The sequence below is a fragment of the Myotis nattereri genome (genome assembly GCF_964212035.1).
Source record: "Myotis nattereri genome assembly, chromosome: 5".
NCBI lineage: Eukaryota > Metazoa > Chordata > Mammalia > Chiroptera > Vespertilionidae > Myotis > Myotis nattereri.
Window position 1 is genome coordinate 15,452,830 of NC_138080.1, and position 18,500 is coordinate 15,471,329.

General features: G+C 38.6%; 1 protein-coding gene across 4 annotated transcripts in view; it reads right to left on the minus strand.

The window, feature by feature from the left end:
• PPP3CC (protein phosphatase 3 catalytic subunit gamma) overlaps positions 1-18,500 on the minus strand; it is a 96,982-nt gene continuing 78,482 nt past the window's right edge. For 2 of the 4 annotated variants that reach the window (XM_081091137.1, XM_081091136.1), the window contains exons 11-13: positions 11,415-11,496; positions 10,717-10,814; positions 1-1,062 (exon numbers count right to left, since the gene is read on the minus strand). In XM_081091137.1, coding sequence (XP_080947263.1) covers positions 851-1,062; positions 10,717-10,814; positions 11,415-11,496 — 392 coding nt within the window. In that variant the 3' untranslated portion in view covers positions 1-850. Of the gene's footprint in view, positions 1,063-2,597; positions 2,628-10,716; positions 10,815-11,414; positions 11,497-12,384; positions 12,412-18,500 lie in introns of all 4 variants that reach the window. The other 2 variants (XM_081091134.1, XM_081091135.1) reach the window with 2 other exon arrangements.

The following is an 18,500-nucleotide window of genomic DNA, read 5'->3' on the forward strand; positions in this document are numbered from 1 at the left end:
AATGGGAGAATAGATGCTATAATAGCTGATGCAATACACAGCAGGGCATCAGTGCTTATACTGAAGGTTGTACAGAGGGCATTTACAAAATATTTAGACATGTAGCTTCCTTTGTAGACAGAGTAAATCACCTGGGGTCCAAAAAAGAAAGCCAAAGAATCTGGCAACATTTAAGAACCCTCCAAAGTTTTAAGGGAAGTTTAAACCAGCCACTCCCAGAGCTAGATGAACAAATTTTAAGTAATTCCAAGAAATCCCTCATTACCTTTTATTCTGCCTTACCAGAATATAGTAAAAGGAACTGAGAGTCCAGAAGAAAGTGGGTTATGGGAAACATTCCCCTTGGCTCTTAAAATCACTAGGTTCGGTTATTCACTTACAAATTCTACTATAATCAAGTTTTCCATAAGAAGAGAAGTTTAAGCCACTGACATCTAAGAGATTTTCTTCAATGGTACCACGTAGAAAGGGAAAAACCTCCCTGTGTTTGAAAAGTTATTAGTCTGCAATGAAAGACATTACATTCTGAAAACAAGAGAAAGTCTGGCTGGTTCAAGTCAGAAACCCAGGGTGGAGGTTTCCAAGGCCCTTTTATTAGGAGAAGGTGCCTCTTATAGCACAAAACCTCACATATGTATCAGTCAATTAGATCAGTTCCTAAAAATTAAGAAGAAAAGGGAAAACAAAACAGATGCACTGCTTATATTTATGTTAGACATAAATTAGAAGAATTTATAAAATGGTCACCTTTCTTCCAGAATAAATGCAGAGTGTATGTTATGAATGCACCTCCAGGTTTAAGTTGCTTTGTTTTGTTTTCCAATAATAAATAAATAAATACAATTTGCTCTTAAGTTTTGGGTCCACCTGTGCCACTGCAGGGCTCTGAGTCATGGCTGGCCTTTTTTCCCTTCTCGCTCCTGTGCGAAGTATTAGATTGTATGGGGGTTGCCAACTTCCCTTGGCTATCTTTTCGGGGTGGCATCCGCTCATTAATTAGGTCCAGACCTCGGGCTTCATCAAAACTCCGGATCCTGTGCTGACGCGAAAACCCTCTGATGGCTACAGAAAAACAGGAAAGGGAGGAGCTCAATTAGACAGCAAAGCGACAAGCTTCAAGTTTCTTAGCACACAGCAGCCTCCTAGAGAAAAACACAGAGGAGTGGCCAGGGAGCACATGGCTGGTGAGGATAATAGGCAGTATTTGATTTGAATGAGCTTTGACTTGAAGCTACCAATTCTTTTTTTTTTTAATATATTTTATTGATTTTTTACAGAGAGGAAGGGAGAGGGATAGAGAGTCAGAAACATCAATGAGAGAGAAACATCGATCAGCTGCCTCCTGCACACCCCACACTGGGGATATGCCCGCAACCAAGGTACATGCCCTTGACTGGAATCGAACCTGGGACCCTTTAGTCCGCAGGCCAACGCTCTATCGACTGAGCCAAACCGGTCAGGGCAAAGCTACCAATTCTTAAGGCCCCCAGGGCAGCTGAAACTGTGAAAGTAATTTTCATAGGAGCACAACACAATTAGTCATAGCAGAAGTATACCTGACAAAAAGGAAACAAGTTCCTCCTTAGTCCCAGAACATTTGGGAAAGAGTTTCTTATGCCAGAAACGTGCTCAATGGGAGAGAAAAAAAGGAAATGCTGGAATAATAGACCAGAGTAGTTACTTAAGCACAAACATTACATTGACCACAGAAAAAAAGTAACAAAAGAACTAGTCTTTTTGTTTATAAGGACAGCTTTTTATCTTGCACAACCAGGAGCTGAACATAAGTTAAAAGCCATCTAAAGAATAGCTTTTAGATATTTTCTTTGATTGAACTTTTGTATTGTCAAGGAAACTATTCCCATTTTGAATCACCTTACCTAATAAAACAAATTTATAAAACAATATGAATTACAATGGTTTTCATCCACAGATTTGCAGATTATTTGTTACTTCAAATTTGCTTTCATAGAAACAAAGATAATTTAGTTTGACTGCCTTAGGCCAACCTCAGAAATTAACCAAATTAACTTCCTGTCTACTCTTGCCTCTGCTCTTATTATCGTTGGATAAAGAGGTTGGCCTGTTTGAATCTCTAGTAATCTCTTATATATGGGAGAGCTAGAGCAGTGGTTCTCAACCTTCTGGCCCTTTTAATACAGTTCCTCATGTTGTGACCCAACCATAAAATTATTTTTGTTGCTACTTCATAACTGTAATGTTGCTACTGTTATGAATCCTAATGTAAATATCTGATATGCAGGATGGTCTTAGGTGACCTCTGTGAAAGGGTCGTTCGACCGCCAAAGGGGTCACGACCCACAGGTTGAGAACCGCTGAGCTAGAGGATTAACCCACTTGGTCCCTCTTGACCAGTTGCCTACGCTTCAGCCATTGCATTAAAACAGCCCAGAAAGGACTTTAGCTGTGGAGAGGGTCATTTGTAGTACTTTGTGAGCATGCCTAGAAATACCTATTTCTTTTCTCACGGTTACAGTTCTGGTGATGCAATAATAAAAGATTTCAAATGCAGACAAAGCTTTTTAAAACCAGTAGACAGACACATGATCACATCTATCACAGGAATATGGCCATACCTTCCTGGGCCTCTACCGCTTCTACTGTGGCTGTAAGAGGCAGGAGCAGGGGCATGCAAAAATGAAGACAGAAAACGAGTGAGTAAACCAACAGCAATGCTGCCAGCAGACATCCTGGGGTCCCACCTCTCAGCCTATTCCCATTCATAATAAAAGTCCACTAGTTAGAGAAGCAAGAGGACTATTGTGAAAACTACATTGGGGGCAGGGGCAATGTGAGGTGAGGAGAGTTTCTAACATTTCAGGGAGCATGGGAACCTTTCAGCTAATGGCATCTACACCTAAGTCCATGGAGTCAGTCAAGCTGACTATAACTTTCCTGATTTTATTTTTTTCTGCTTTTTACTTTTTTATTTATTTACTTTTTTGTTGTTAATCCTCATCCGAGGATGCTTTGCCATTGACTTTTAGAAACAGTGGAAGGGAGGGAGAGACACACAGAGAGAGAAACATCCATGTGAGAGACACATGGATTGGTTGTCTCCTGCACTTGCCCTGACCAGGACATGGAATTGAGCCTGCAACTGAGGTATGTGCCCTTGACTGGAATCGAACCCAGGACCCTTCAGTCCAAACTGGCTAGGGAGCTTTCCTGATTTTAAGTAGCCAGATGCTAATTTATGTCTTGACATTCACAGAGAGTCAAATAATTTAACATTACAACCATTCTTGGGTAATAGCTCAGATGGTATTAAATGAGCTGCTGCTGGGTCCTATTAAAAAAACATACCTAAAATTACTTCTGATTGTTCTCAAGCAACTTATGTGGAGTCCAATTGTTTTAAATTACTTAACAATAAAAAAAGGGCCTTTGAATAACATACTGGCATTTGAAAGGAGAGAAAAACGGATTATAAGTGAAGGGTTATATCTTGTCCAGGTGAGGAGTACTAAGCTGGCAAAGGCATAAAACTGTTCAATTCTGGATACAATTCATGTACCATCTGGGATTAGAGATACAACAGAGGCTCATATTTCCAACAATGTGACTTTCATTCACTGTGTGAGAGAGAAGCCCAATTACTAAGAAGGCCTTCGTCCTCAGAGAGAGAAAAGGAAACCATTAGTACCAATAGGTAAACTTCATTGAATCTTCTGTTAAGACAGTAAAAGCCCTAAAATATGAAAAGGTTATAGGTTGTAGTAGCAAGAACGATCCTATTAGGAGAACCCTGTCAGTTCCACAAATACCAACTTTTAAAAGAAGGCAGGGAAGAATAATGAACAGTAACAGCTTGCCCAGCCTTAGGCTTTATATATCCGCAAGACAGGAGAAATGGGAGAATGGAAAGTTAGCTTCCTAACACAATGTGAAAATGGAAACTTGGAATCAACTTATCAAGTGCTTACATTTGTCAACCATATGTAGGCATGTGCTAAAGCAATGTCACACCCTCTCTAATCTCCTCAAATAGAACAAATAAACTTTCTCAAGAAGACCAACCATAATGCCTTCAAACAGCATATCAAGCCCAAGTGTGAGGAAGAGAGAGAACAAAGCATTGCCCGAAATTGTATACCAAGTGTTGGCCTAATTAGAGTTTAAAAGCTATGTGGCAAAATATGTACTAGTATTACATTGTTTGGGGTCCTCCTAGAATTGCTTTTTGCATTGGGTATCTTAATACCGGCCTGGGCCCTAACTGGTTTGGCTCAGTGGATAGAGCGTTGGCCTGCAGACTGAAAGGTCCCAGGTTCAATTCCGGTCAGGGCATGTACCTTGGTTGCAGGCACATCCCCAGTAGATATGTAGGAGGCAGCTGATCAATGTTTCTCTCTCATCGATGTTTCTAACTCTCTATTCCTCTCCCTTCCTCTCTGTAAAAAATCAATAAAATATATTTTTAAAAAAAGATATCAGCCTGGCTGTAGCCGGTTTGGCTCAGTGGATAGAGCACTAGCCTGCAGACTGAAGGGTCCCAAGTTTGATTCTGGTTAAGGGCACATGTTCAGGTCTCAGGCTGGATCCCCAGTAGGGGGCGTGCAGGAGGCAGCTGATGGATGATTCTCATCATTGATATTTCTATCTCTCTCTCTCCCTCTCCCTTCCTCTCCGAAGTCAGTAAAAATACTTTTAAAAAAAGATACCAGCCTATGTTGAAGGGCATTTTAGAAACAGTCATTTAAAACTGAGAAACGGACCTTTTTTCTTTACTGAAATAGAATTTATCCTATATAATAAAACCCTAATATGCAAATCGACTGAACAGCAGAATAACCAGTCGTTATGACACGCACTGACCACCAGTGGGCAGAGTTTCAATGCAGGAGCTGCCCCCTGGTGGTCAGTGCGCCAAAAGCCGGGCTCACAGCTGATGAGTGCAGTGGTGGTGGCAGGAGCCTCTCCCACCTCCGCAGCAGCTCTAAGGATGCCCAACTGACAGCTTAGGCCCAGGACCCCCCTCCAAGTGCATGAATTTCGTGCACTGAGCCTCTAGGATACCATAAAATTGACTTGTTTAAAGTGTACAGTTCAATGATTTTAATAAAGTTGTGCAAAGTTTATTCACTATAACCTATGGTTAGAACATTTTCATCACCTTGAAATAAACCCATTTCCCTCTCTCATACCTGCCTCTTAATCCTAGATTTGCTACTCTGGATATTTCATATAAATGGAATCATACAATATGTGATTTTAGTTACGGGCTTCTCTCACTTAGCACAGTGATTTTCTTTTATTTTTTATTAATCCTCACCCAAGGATATTTTCCCATTGATTTTTAGAGAGAGTGGAAGAGGGAAAGACAGAGAGAAATATCGATGTAAGAGAAACACATTGATTGGTTGCCTCCTGCACGTGCTCCAACCAGGGCCAGGGCCAGGGAGGAACCTGCAACCAAGGTATGTGCCCTTGATCGGAATCAAACCCAGGACCCTTCAGTCCGCAGGCTGATGCTCTAGCCACTGAGCCAAACTGACTAGAGCAATTTTCTGTTCTTTTAAAATAAATATTTATTTACTATTTATTTATTTGTTTATTATTTGTTGTTATCATTAATCATCACCTGAGGCTATTTTTCATTGATTTTTAGAGAGAATAGAAAGGGACAGGAAAGACATAAAAAGAGAAACATCGATGTAACAGAGACATATCTACTGATTACCTCCTGCATGTTCCCCAGGGGGGTGGGGGGAATTGAACCTTCAAACCCTTGACTGGGAATTGATTCAAGACTCTTCAGTCCATAGGTTGACACTCTAGCCACTGAGCCAAACCAGCTAGGGCAGCACAGCAATTTTCAGTTTCTTTCATCTCATGGCACACATAAACTAGTTACTAAAATTCTGTGGCACACCAAAAATAAATACTTCTTGCTGATCTAACAAAAAACATAGGTATAATTTTGATTCATTCACACTGGTCAGCTATTGTGTTGACTATTGTCATTTTTAAAAAATATATATTTTATTGATTTTTTATAGAGAGGAAGGGAGAGGTAGAGAGTCAGAAACATTGATGAGAGAGAAACATCAATCAGCTGCCTCCTGAATACCCCATACTGGGGATGTGCGCGCAACCAAGGTACATGCCCTTGAGTGGAATCGAACCTGGGACCCTTCAGTCCGCAGGCCGATGCTCTATCCACTGAGCCAAACTGGCTAGGGCACTATTGTCATTTTTTATTTGACAATCTAAGGGAAAAGAGGTTAGTGCTTTTAACTAAATAGTCAGGTATTGCATGTTTTAAAAATTCTTGTAGCATACCAGTTAAAAATCACTACCTGAGCATAATGTTTTCAAAGTTTATTCATGTTGAAGTATGTATCACTACTTCATTCCTTTTTATGACTGAACTAGTGGCCTGGTGCACGGATTTGTGCACATTAAAAGAAAATTAATTAGAAGAAATATTTTAATATCGTTATTTGCCCTTTCTCTATAACAGAAGTGTGGGAGATGAAAATTAGTAAAATGTATATGAAAATAATATGTAAATTGATAAATAAATAATAACAACATGATACCAATAAAAGCATGATATAAAAACAACATTGGTAAAAAAAATGACTGATAAATTGATTAAACTTATTCTAATATCTCCCTGTATACTGATGTGTGCGATTGGCGCCAGCGAGAGCTTTATATGTATCGCACATGTGTGAGTCAATGTTTATTTTTATTATTTTTATTTATTTATTTTTTAAATATATTTTTATTGATTTCAGAGAGGAAGGAAGAGGGAGAGAGAGATAGAAACATCCATGATGAGAGAGAATCATGCATTGGTTGCCTCCTGCAAGCCTCCCACTGGGGATCGAGCCCACAGCCGGGCATGTGCCCTTGGCCGGAATCAAACCTGGGACCTTTCAGTTCTCAGGCCGACACTCTATCCACTGAGCCAAACCAGCTAGGGCTATTCATTTATTTTTTAAAAATATGTTTTAATTGATTTTTAGATGTTTTTATTGATTTTTTTTAGAGAGAGAGGAAGGGAGGGGGAGAGAGAGAAACATCAATGAGAGAGGAAACATTGATCAGCTGCCTCCTGCACACTCCCTACTTGAGATCAAGCCCACAACCTACACATGTGCCCTGACAGGGAATCAAACCGGTGACCTCTTGGTGCCGGAGATGAAGCTTAATCCACTGAGGGTCAACATTTATTTTTAAATTGCCAGTACGGCCCTAGCCGGCTTGGCTCAGTGGATAAAGCGTTAGCCTGCGGATTGAAGGGTCCACATGCCTGGGTTGTGGGCTCAATCCCCAGTAGGGGGTGTGGAGGAGGCAGCCAATCAATGATTCTCTCTCATCATTGATGTTTCTATCTCTCTCTCCTTCTCCCTTCCTCTCTGAAATCAATAAAGAAATATGTTAAAAAATAAATAAATTGCCAGTACGCAACGTATGTACCAGCCGGTGGGACAGAGTTACGGTCGGTCACTTAGCCTTTCATATATATAGACCGTATTCCATTGTAGGGATACACCACATTTTGTTTACCCATTCATTAGTTGATGGGCATTTGGGTTGTTTCCATTTATTGGCTATCACAATGAATGCTATGAACATTTAAATACATTTTTTTGTTTGGATATTTTAATTTCTCTGGGATATACAACTTTGGAGTGGAACCGCTGGGTCACATGGTAACTATATGTGTAATCATCTAAGGAACTGTCAGATTAGCTTTAAAGGGCTGCACCATTTTACATCCTCACCACTAGTGTATGAGGGTCCTAATTTCTACACATTCTTACCGACACTTGTTATTAGCTGTCTTTTTGGTTACAGCTATCCTACTGTGTGTAAAGTGATATATCATTATAGTTTTGATTTGTATTTCTTTGATGTCTAATGATGTTGAACATCTTTTCATGTGCTTATTGACTATATGTATTTCTTTGGGAAATGTCTATTAAATTTTTTTTTACCAATTTTAAAATTTGAGTTATTTGGCCTTTCTTTTCAACCATTCTGTATGTTGCTTTTCACTTTCTTTCTTTAAAAAAAATATACTTATTTATTTCAGAGAGGAAGGGAGAGGGCGAGAGAGATAAAAACATCAATGAGAAGTACCACTGATAGCTACCTTCTGCACGCCCCCTCCTGGGGATTGAACCCACCATTGACTGGAATTGAACCTGGGACTCTTCAGTCCACAGGCTGACGCTTTATTCACTGATCCAAACTGGTTAGGACCCTTTTCACTTATTCATGGTTCCATTTGCAGCACAAAAGTTTTTTAATTCTGATGTAGTCCACTTTATAACTGATCTGTTTTTTATCTTATTGTCTTTATGAATCTTATTCATTTATTGGCTTCCCTCTTTATTTTGGCTACTAAAAAACTTAGATCACATCTGAGTCTGCCTAGTGGCTTTTTTGTTTGTTTTGTGCCCCAGTTTCCAAGTATATTTATTTTATTTCACTTGCTGTGCATATACTGTAATTTACTCCAGTCCCTCTTGGAACAAGGTGGCGCCTAAATGAGTATATGCTATAAGGTCATATGGGCTATTGTTGATTGAAAGCTCTCCAAGTAAAGTTGTATGAAAAATGAAAGGTCTTATTCAACTAATGCTCCAGAGTTTGTCAATGAACCTGTGCAACTGAGACTTCCTCTAAGTGGCAGGTGACAAAGAAAATAGAAAAACTTAAGTAGAAACAACTCAATACCACAAGGGGGAGGACAAAAAGGCAATGAAACTCTAGTTTGATTTGCTAATGCTTCAACTCCACTTTTCATGCCCAGAACTAGTCATCCAATAACATGCTCTCATGTTTCTTCCCGTTGCTTGACTAGATCTATGTTAATCTGCCAAATATCAATCTTTCCATTCCAGGGTTCCACAAAGCCCTCTCCTTAGAAGTCAATACCCATATAATTTTTAGAAGGGACACTGCTTGGAGAGGTGACTGTGGCACTGGAGTAGGATATGGCTTGTAGGCAAAGAGACAAACATCCTTTCTGAAAAACTCTATCCAAAAAAATAAAGTATATATATCCCTGTGTAACTACCACCCAGAGAGTGATATAGAACATTCCTACTCCAGAAGTCCCCTGTGTCCCTTCTGGGCCAACACTCTCCCTCTGAAGGAAGTCCATTCTGACTTCTATTATCACTGATTAGTGTGCCTGGTCCTGAACATCATATACATCAGACAGTTGGTGTCCTTTTGGGTCTAGTTTTTTTTAGTTCACCATAATGTCTGTGAGATTTAACCATGTTTGGCATGTATTTGTAATGCTATTTTTTATTGTTAATAGCCCATTAGATACATATAACATATTTATATATTCTACTATTTATTGATGGACATGTGGGTTGTTTCCCATTAGGGGCTATTCCAATAAAACTAAGGTGGGCATTCTAATGCACAACCTTTGGGGGATATATGCATTAATTTCTCTTTGATAAATACCAGGTGTGGAACTGCTGGGTTATAGGGTAGACATGTTTTGCTTTACTGCCCAGAAAAGTTTTCCAAAGTGGTTGAACAAGCCGGCCAGCAATGTATCTAGTTGCTAGTTCTCCACAAACTCACCAACACTTGGTATCGTCAGTTGTTTTTTTATGTTTCACAAATTTGTGTGTCATTCCTGTGCAGGGGCCATGCTAATATTCTGTTTCAATTTTAGTATATGTGCTGCCAAAGCGAGCACTTGTCAGACTTTTTCATTTTGATACTCTCTTCTGTGACGTGCCAGTTAAACTCTTTGGACCATTTTAAAAACATTGATTGTTTGCATTTTTCTTATTGAGTTATAGTTATGTATTATATTCTGAATACAAGTCCTTTGTCAGACTATGTATTGCAAAAATCTCCCAATTTATTGTTTGCCTTTTCTCTTTCTTAATCATGCACTTTTGTGAATAGAAATTCTTAATTTTAATAAAATTTAATTATTTTTTCTTTTAAGATTAGTACTTTTTGTGTTCTATTTAAGGGCTCTTTAGCTGCCTCAATGCCTATTCTCCATTCTTTCTCTTAGAGGAGTTTTACTGTTTTTACCTTTTACATCTAAGTTTTAATTCATTTTGAATTGATTTTTTGTATATGAAGAGAAGAGTCAAGATTAATTTTTCCCCCAGTAGAACATCCAGTTGCTCCAGTAACATTTATTAAAAGAAGTCCCAATTAAAAAAATTATTTTTTAATTAAAGTATAGTTGACATTTAATAGTATATTAGTTTCGGGTGTACAACATAGTGATTCTACATTTATATACCTTATGAAGTGATCACCATGATAAGTCTAGTAGCCACCTGTCACCATACACAGTTATTACAATATTATTGGTTATATTCCGTGTGTTGTACATTGCATCCCCGTGACTTATTTTATAATTAGAAGTTTGTACCTTTCTCCCCCTTCACCTTTGTGCCCCCCTCCTCCCCTTCCCTCTGATAACTATCAGTTTGTTCTCTGTATCTGTGAGTCTGTTTAGTTTGTTAATTTTTTAAAAATATTCCACATGTAAGTGAAATTATATGGTGTTTGTCTTTCTCAGTCTGACTTATTTCACTTAGCATAATACCCTCCAGCTTCACCCATGTTGTCACAAATGGCAAGATTTCATATTTTTATTGAGGGAGCTCCAATTTTTCATTTTAACTGACTGCTAGGTAACAGGAGCACCCCTTCCTTGAAAGGAGCATTCCTCATACTCACCTGTCTCAATAGTCTGCTTTCCCCCTGAGAGGACACCCAGAGGGAGTGTCCCTGTAGGAGTCAGGCCCTTGAGAGTCAGCACACTCTCACTTTCTTCCCTGCGAAGGAAGAGCAAAGCCCTGGGTTAATGCCAGGTGTTTACCACTCAGCAATTCAAAGGTACTTAAAGGAAGTTACGATGCATAGGGATAGAGAACAGGTTCTCCTTCTTACTGCCCCTTCCCTGAACCAAAGAAAGGGATATTTTCTCCAAATATTCCAATTTTAAAGAATCTGCCAGGTCTTACTTTTCAATTAAGGACACAATAACCAGGTGTTATTTTAATGCTTCCCATATATTATCTCATTTAATCCTCTTAATAACCATATAAAGCAGGTTTCGTTTTTAATCACTCTTTTATAGACAAGAAAAATGAGGCATAAGATCACACAGCTAAGGATGTATTCATACAGAGCCAGGATGTATTCATAGGTAACCTGGCTCCAGAATCCACACTAAACTACTGCATTTGAGTTCATACCAAGTCAATGTTTACCAGAACATTGCTAGTCATTCTAACATATAGGTCTGATTCTAATCTGCACTTGACTTACAATTCTAACACCAAATTCTAATTCTAAAAATTCTGTTCTGAAACCAGCTTCTAATGTACTCTCAAATGCTCTCATTCCCACACTTTAACGACAGACATCCTTACCGAAGAACTGAAAAGACCCGGGCCATCTTCCCAATGGCTCTGATTTTATTCTTGATGATCTCCTTTCGAACTGCAGTGAGTCCTTTAAAAATACAAAGAATTAGTGAATTAAAAGAATGTGTTAACATATTAAGTTTAAAAAATACAGGATGAAGCATCTTTCTAAGTTAAAGAAACTGTCATAAAAAAAAAAGAAATCAAGGCTCAAGTTTGTTTAAAAAAAAATCTCAGGAAGTTCTGAGGAGCAAGAGAGAAAAACTAACCACAAGAGAAAAAGATTAAGTAAAAAATGGAGGGGCCGCATGGGCACATCTATGAGAGGAAGGAACTTATTTGCGGTTCTGAAATGTAGAACACAGAGAAGAGTGTAACACATATAAACAAAGACAGTTGCGACAGCAAAGATCTCTTTTGAGAAAGCTGTGGGCAACCTTAGGACGCAGGGTTGGCCTGCGAATGGCAAGTGATGATTTGCGCAGCTGTCTTCTGCATGCAAACACCAGGCGCCCCCAGAACTTAGTGAGGGCTATGGCTACGTTCATTCTATAATCCTCACTTCCAAACTGGCGAGGATTTCCTCCCATTGACAACTGTGCAGGACAAATCATGATGACGGGTTGAGGCTTTTCATAAACAACATCACAAAAGTGAATGCATGATTTCATGGCCTTTTCTCATCTAAGATTCAGAAAACAGCTCACACATGAGAAGCCAAGGTCCAGCATGCACCATGTGACAACACTCAACAGCCAGAAAAAGAGATGGGCCCCCCGACTCCTCACGCCCCCACCCCCACCTCCCATATCCCCCAGCTCTCGATATCCTGCAGGATCATCCAGCAGGTCCAGGGAAAACATATACATCAAAACAGAAAGGCAGGATGAAGACCCTGTCTGAAGGTGTTCAACTACAACTAAAAAAGTCCGGTAGACAGTGAATATTAAGCTCTTAACACATTTTAGTATGATACCTTTCTGATAGCTTGAAATGTAGTGATCTTCAGGGAGAAGAGACACCAAGAAACAAGGAGATGGAGATAGGAATATGGGAAGAGCATTTAAGTTTACATGGAAGAGAGAGAAAAAATCAAAGTGAAATGCAATGGGAGAAGCAGGCTGTTATCTTGATCAGCTCAGAAAAGAACCCCCCCCCCCGCCCCCCCCGGCATCCTGACAGAATGTTCAATTATAGACTTCTTGTCAGTCATTTTTCCACTTGTTGAATGTTTATGGTTTTATACTAATTCACATCTATTATTATCCAACATGTTTTATCCCGAGAGATCATGAAAATAAAGTTAGACCAACAAAAAGATATTCTTTTTGTAGACCAAATGACATTGAAAACAAGGAACAAAAACAAAGGACAGAACAAACAGCTTACAACCCTCTTAATAAGAGCATTACATTTTTTAATGGATTCAATATATTCCTATATCTTTCTAGAGATATTACAGTTTTCCTTTTTTAAGTTTTATATTTTCTTCAGAATCTCAAGTTCATCAAGTTGCTTTTTGCTGTTGTCTCTTAGATACCTTCCTGAGTGTCTGGCAATCCTTCATGCTTACTCATGATTAAGAGGGAGGGACTCAAAAACTTTAAGAGTTGGTGGGTGGACTGTTGACTTGGAGCTTTAGATAGAGTGATCAGATTGGGTCTGTTTTAGAGAATTCTCTCTACCAGTATTGAGTATGCATGCATATAGTCACTTATTTCAATTCTTTTGGTAAGGTACCGATCTCTCAATTGCACAGTATCCCCACTCCAGAAATTGTTTGGTTTACCTTTTAGCGATTAGCCTCGACTTGGAGAAGGGGCAGTTGCTCACTAGCAAGCAGGACTTTAACTGCCTTTCCAAAAGCTTTCACCCAGTCTCCTCATTTAGGCTCAGTGCCCATCTCCCTTCCCCCACCCAACCCACAGTCCCCAATTCTCTCAACTGGTGCTACCAATTCCTTTGCTTTTTGAGGATTCTGTGCTGGAGTTCAGCATTCCCCACTAGTAAGTTCAACTTTAGCTTTCATGAATCAGCAAAGTCAGTTAATAATAATGTGTTTTCTAGCTTCAGAAAGTCCTATAGGTTTGTAGGTTTATAAGTTTCTTAACTTTTAAAAATAGTCCTCAACCAAAGACAGACAGAGAGAGAGAGAGAGAGAGAGAGAGAGAGAGAGAGAGAATGAATCTATTGGCTGTCTTCTATATATGCCCTGACTGAGAATTGAACCAGCAACCTTTCAGTGTACAGGATGATGCTCAACCAACTGAGCCACTCTGACCAGGTACTTTCTTAACCTTTGTTATTGTGAAGTATGATAGACATACAGAAAAGTACACAAACAGGTAACCCAGTGATTTATTAAAAAGCAAATGCCCATATAATCACCACTCAGGTCAATAAATAGAACCTTGCCAGTCCCTCCTAATAATTATAGTCTCTGTCTTCTCCCCAAAAATCATTCTCTTGAATTTCATTGAAATCATCTTCTTACTGTTATTTATAGTTTTACCATGTAATCATGCATCCACAAGCACTCGCTTTCGTTTTTTAACTTTATGGAACTGGAACAATCAAATATGCATTTCTGTCCAGCTTCTTTTGTTCAACATTCACCTGTGCTTTTTCTGTTGCTGTAGTTCAATGTCATTATTGTATACAACTCCTACAATAATAATATATAAATACGGCCCAACTTATTTCTCCTTTTTACTGTCAGTGGTCATTTGGGCTTATTCTAATCTTTGGCTATTTTGAATTAGGCTGCTGTGAATACTCCTGTGCCTTTCTCTTCACTGCATGTATTTCTGTTAAGTATATTTCTAGAATGAAAATGTTCAGTTATAGGGTACGTGTATGTTCAACTTTGGATAAAGTCTGGCATTATCTACTAAAGTGGATGTACCAACTTAAACTTCAGGGTCTGACATTCCTGCTACTTCACAACCTGGCCAACATTTGGTGTTATTCATCTTTCATTTTAGAGACGATCTGGTGAGTGTCTAAAATCATCCATTGTTTTACTTTGCATTTTCACAATTACCAATGTGGTTGAATATCTTTTCATATTTTTCTGGACATTTGGATATCCACTTTTGTGAAGTGCTTGTTCAAATCTCATTGATTTCTATGTAGTTCATTATATATTTTGGCAAGTTCTTTCTTGGTTGCACTGCAAATATCCTCTCCCAATCTTTTTTCAAAAAATACTTATTGATTCAGAGACAGGAAGTAAGAGGCAGAGAGAGAGATGGAAACATCAATGATGAGAGAGAATAACTGATTGGCTGCCTCCTGCACCATCTCCCTAACCCCACCCCGGGGATCAAACCCGAAATCTAGGCATGTGCCCTGACCGGGAATCGAACCATGACCTCCTGGTTCATAGGTAGATGCTCAACCACTGAGCTACCCTGCCTGGGCTCCTCTCCCACTCTTAATAGTGTTTTCTGATAAACACAAGTCTTTACTTTGAACACAGCCCAAGCTATTAATAGTTCCTGTATGGTTAGTGCTTTTTGCATCCTGTTTAAGAAATTTTCCTCTAACCCAAGATCACGACGATATTCTATAACATAAATACTAGAAGATTTATTGTTTTGCCTTTCATATTGAATGTATTGATCCATCTGGAATTTACTTTTGTGCCTGTAATATGATAGGGGTCAGGTTTAATTTTTACTCAAATAAATATCCTCAATCTATGAAAAATACTATCATTTCCCTACAACTCTGCAGTGCCATGTCTGATGCAAATCAAGTGTCCATATACGTGTGGATCTATTTCTGGATTCTCGAGTCTGTTTTAGTGCTTGTCTGTCCTTGCACTAATAATTCTAATTACTCTAGCCTGATAGTAAACCTATCATATAGAACAAATCCTCCTACCTTATTCTTCTTCTATTTTAGCTATTTCCATACGAACTTTAGAATCTAACCTTAGCATTTCCATATAAAATTTAGAATAAAATTGTTAATATTTGACTATGAATCCATTTATCAATTTGGGAATAATTTATACCTTTCTAGTACTGAATCTTCCAACAATCTATAAATATGATATTTCTTATTTAGATCTCTTTCAATTTATCTAACAATATCTTATATTTATTGCTTAGGTATCACACAGCATTTGTTAAATTTATTGTAAATAGCATATTAAAAAATTTTCATTTTGTTCATTGCTGGTAAATAGGAATACAAATGATTTTTTATCCAGCAGCTTTACTACCTGCACTTATTGATTCTAATAATCTATAGACTCTCTTAATTCCCTGTACACATTCATATCAATAATGAGTTTTATTTCTTCCTTTCTAATCTTTATACCTTGTATTTCTTTTTCTTGCCTTACTGCTTTGGATACTACTTCTAATATGATCTGGCATAGAGGTATTGACAGCTGGAACCTTTGTCTGATTCCAAACACTAAGGAAAGCTTTCAACACTTCACCGTATGATGTTTGTTATAGGTTTTTTGTTTTATGTTTTAATATATTTTTATTGATTTCAGAGAGGAAGGAAGAGGGAGAGAGAGAAACATCAATGATGAGGGAAAATCATTGATTGGCTATATCCTGCACACCCCTCACTAGGGATTGCGCCCGCAACCTGGGCATGTGCTCTGACCAGGAATCAAACCATGACCTCCTAGTTCATAGGTTGATGCTCAACCACTGAGCCATGCTAACCAGGCTGTTAGAGGTTTTTATTAATATACTAGAGGTCCAGTGCATGGATTTGTGCACCGGTGGGATTCCTCGGCCTGGCCTGCAGGGATTGGGCCAAAATTGGCTTTCCGACATCTCCTGAGGGGTCCTAGATTGCAAGAGGGCAATCTACCGGTACATGATCGGGGCTGGTGAGGGACCGCGGGAGGGCTCCAGGCATGTCCGGCCCATCTCACCCAGTTCCGATCGGCTGGACCAGACCAGAGCAGCAAGCTAACCTACTGGTCGGAGTGTCTGCCCCCTGGTGGTCAGTGTGCATCATAGTGACTGGTCGAATGGTCAAATGGACACTTAGCATATTAGGCTTTTATATAGAGAGATTTGTCAAATTAATTTTTCTCTCTCTAAAAAAATATGACTTTCTCACTAAACCTCTTTTAAGAAATCCATTGTAAATGAAAGATGAATCTTCTCTAATGCTATTTCTACATCTACTGAGAAAATATGTTTTCTCCTTTTTCCTGTTAATGCAGGGACTTATTGTGGTTGATTTTTTAAGTAACAATTTTATTTTAGAATAGTTTTAGTTGTACGTAAGAGATATGAAGATATATAGCATTCCCTTATACCCCACACCCAGTATCCATTATTATTAACTACTAGAGGCCTGGTGCACAAAATTCGTGCACGGGGTGGGGGGGGTCCCTCAGCCCAGCCTGCACCCTCTCCAATCTGGGACCCCTTGGGGAATGTTCGACTGCTGATTTCGGACATCCCTCTCACAATCCGGGACTGCTGGCTCCTAACCACTCGCCTGCCTGCCTGCCTGATTGCCCCTAACCGCTTCTGCCTGCCAGCCTGATTGACGCCTAACTGCCCTCCCCTGCTGGCCATCTTGTGATAACATGGGGGCGGCCACCTTGTGACAACGTGGGGGTGGCCATCTTGTGATGTGAGGGTGTGAGGGTCAATTTGCATATCACCTCTTTATTATATAGGATTTCCACTCTATATATTCCAGTATATACTGATTGAATTTTGAATGTTAAATCATCTAAGATTTCTAGAATAAATCAACTAGGTTGGACAGCATAAATCTTTTAAGTATATTGTTAATTTCAATTTGCTTAGGTTTTGTTTAGGATTATTAGATTTATATTAATGGCCTTGTCATGTTTTAGTATCATAATCATAGCGGCCTCATTAAGTACGCATCTTTTTTATTCTTGGGATAAATTCGTGTTAAGATTTGTGTTGTTTCTTTCCTAAATATTTGGTAAATGTGTTGAAGTTTTCTGCACATAACATTTTCTTCATAGAAAAATTTATCAATACAGACTTTATTTCTTGGTAGGCATGTGATTATTATGATTTCCTATATTGTTTTAATTTGGGTAAGTTTATTTTTCTAGGAATTTATCCATTTCATCTAAGTTTTCAAATTTACTGGTATAAACTCATTCTTATTTTGTTAATGTGCATAGGATCAGTACTGGCATTGAATAATTATGTCATATCTTTTTTATTTGATAAGTCTTATCAGGGATTTATCAATTTTACTAGTCTCTTGAAAAGAGCACATTTTATTTTACTATACTTCTGTACAGTATTTTGTTTTCTGTTTTATTAATATTTCTCTGAACTTATTATTTTACTCCATTTACTTTCTTTAGATTTAATGCTATCCTTCCTTTTGTTAACTTGAGATGAATGCTAATTTTCCACACTTCTTCTCTCCAGTATATGCCTGTAAGGTTATAAATTTTCCTTGAAGCATGGCTTTAGATGGATCCCTCAAGTTTTTATTCAAGTTTAAATCATTTTGTTTTTAAGCACTGATTTTTCAAAATATGGTATAAAGATAAACTAAATTACAACTTAATTTGTTCATGTAAATTGCTTTCAAAATACATCGCAGCTAAGATGTGTATTAGATTTTACATGCATTTAGAAGAAACCACACAGAAGCATTTGCTTTTTCAATAAACTTGGCCAGTTCATACCTCTTTTGGTCAGTCCACCACAGTCATGTGAGGTAAGAATTATCTGGATACTCTTTTTTTTAAAAAATATATTTTATTGATTTTTTACAGAGAGAAAGGGAGAGGGATAGAGAGTTGGAAACATCAATGAGAGAGAAACATCGATCAGCTGCCTCCTGCACACCCACTACTGGGGATGTGCCTGCAACCAAGGTACATGCCCTTGACCGGAATCAAACCTGGGACCCTTCAGTTCACAGGCCAACACTCTATCCACTGAGCCAAACCGGTTAGGGCTATCTGGATATTCTTAAAAATTTTTTTTTAAAATGTTTTTATTGATTTCAGAGAGGAAGGGAGAGAGAGAAACATCAGTGATGAGAGACAATCATTGATCAGGTGCCTCCTACAGGCCCCACTCTGGGGATTGAGCCCAAAAC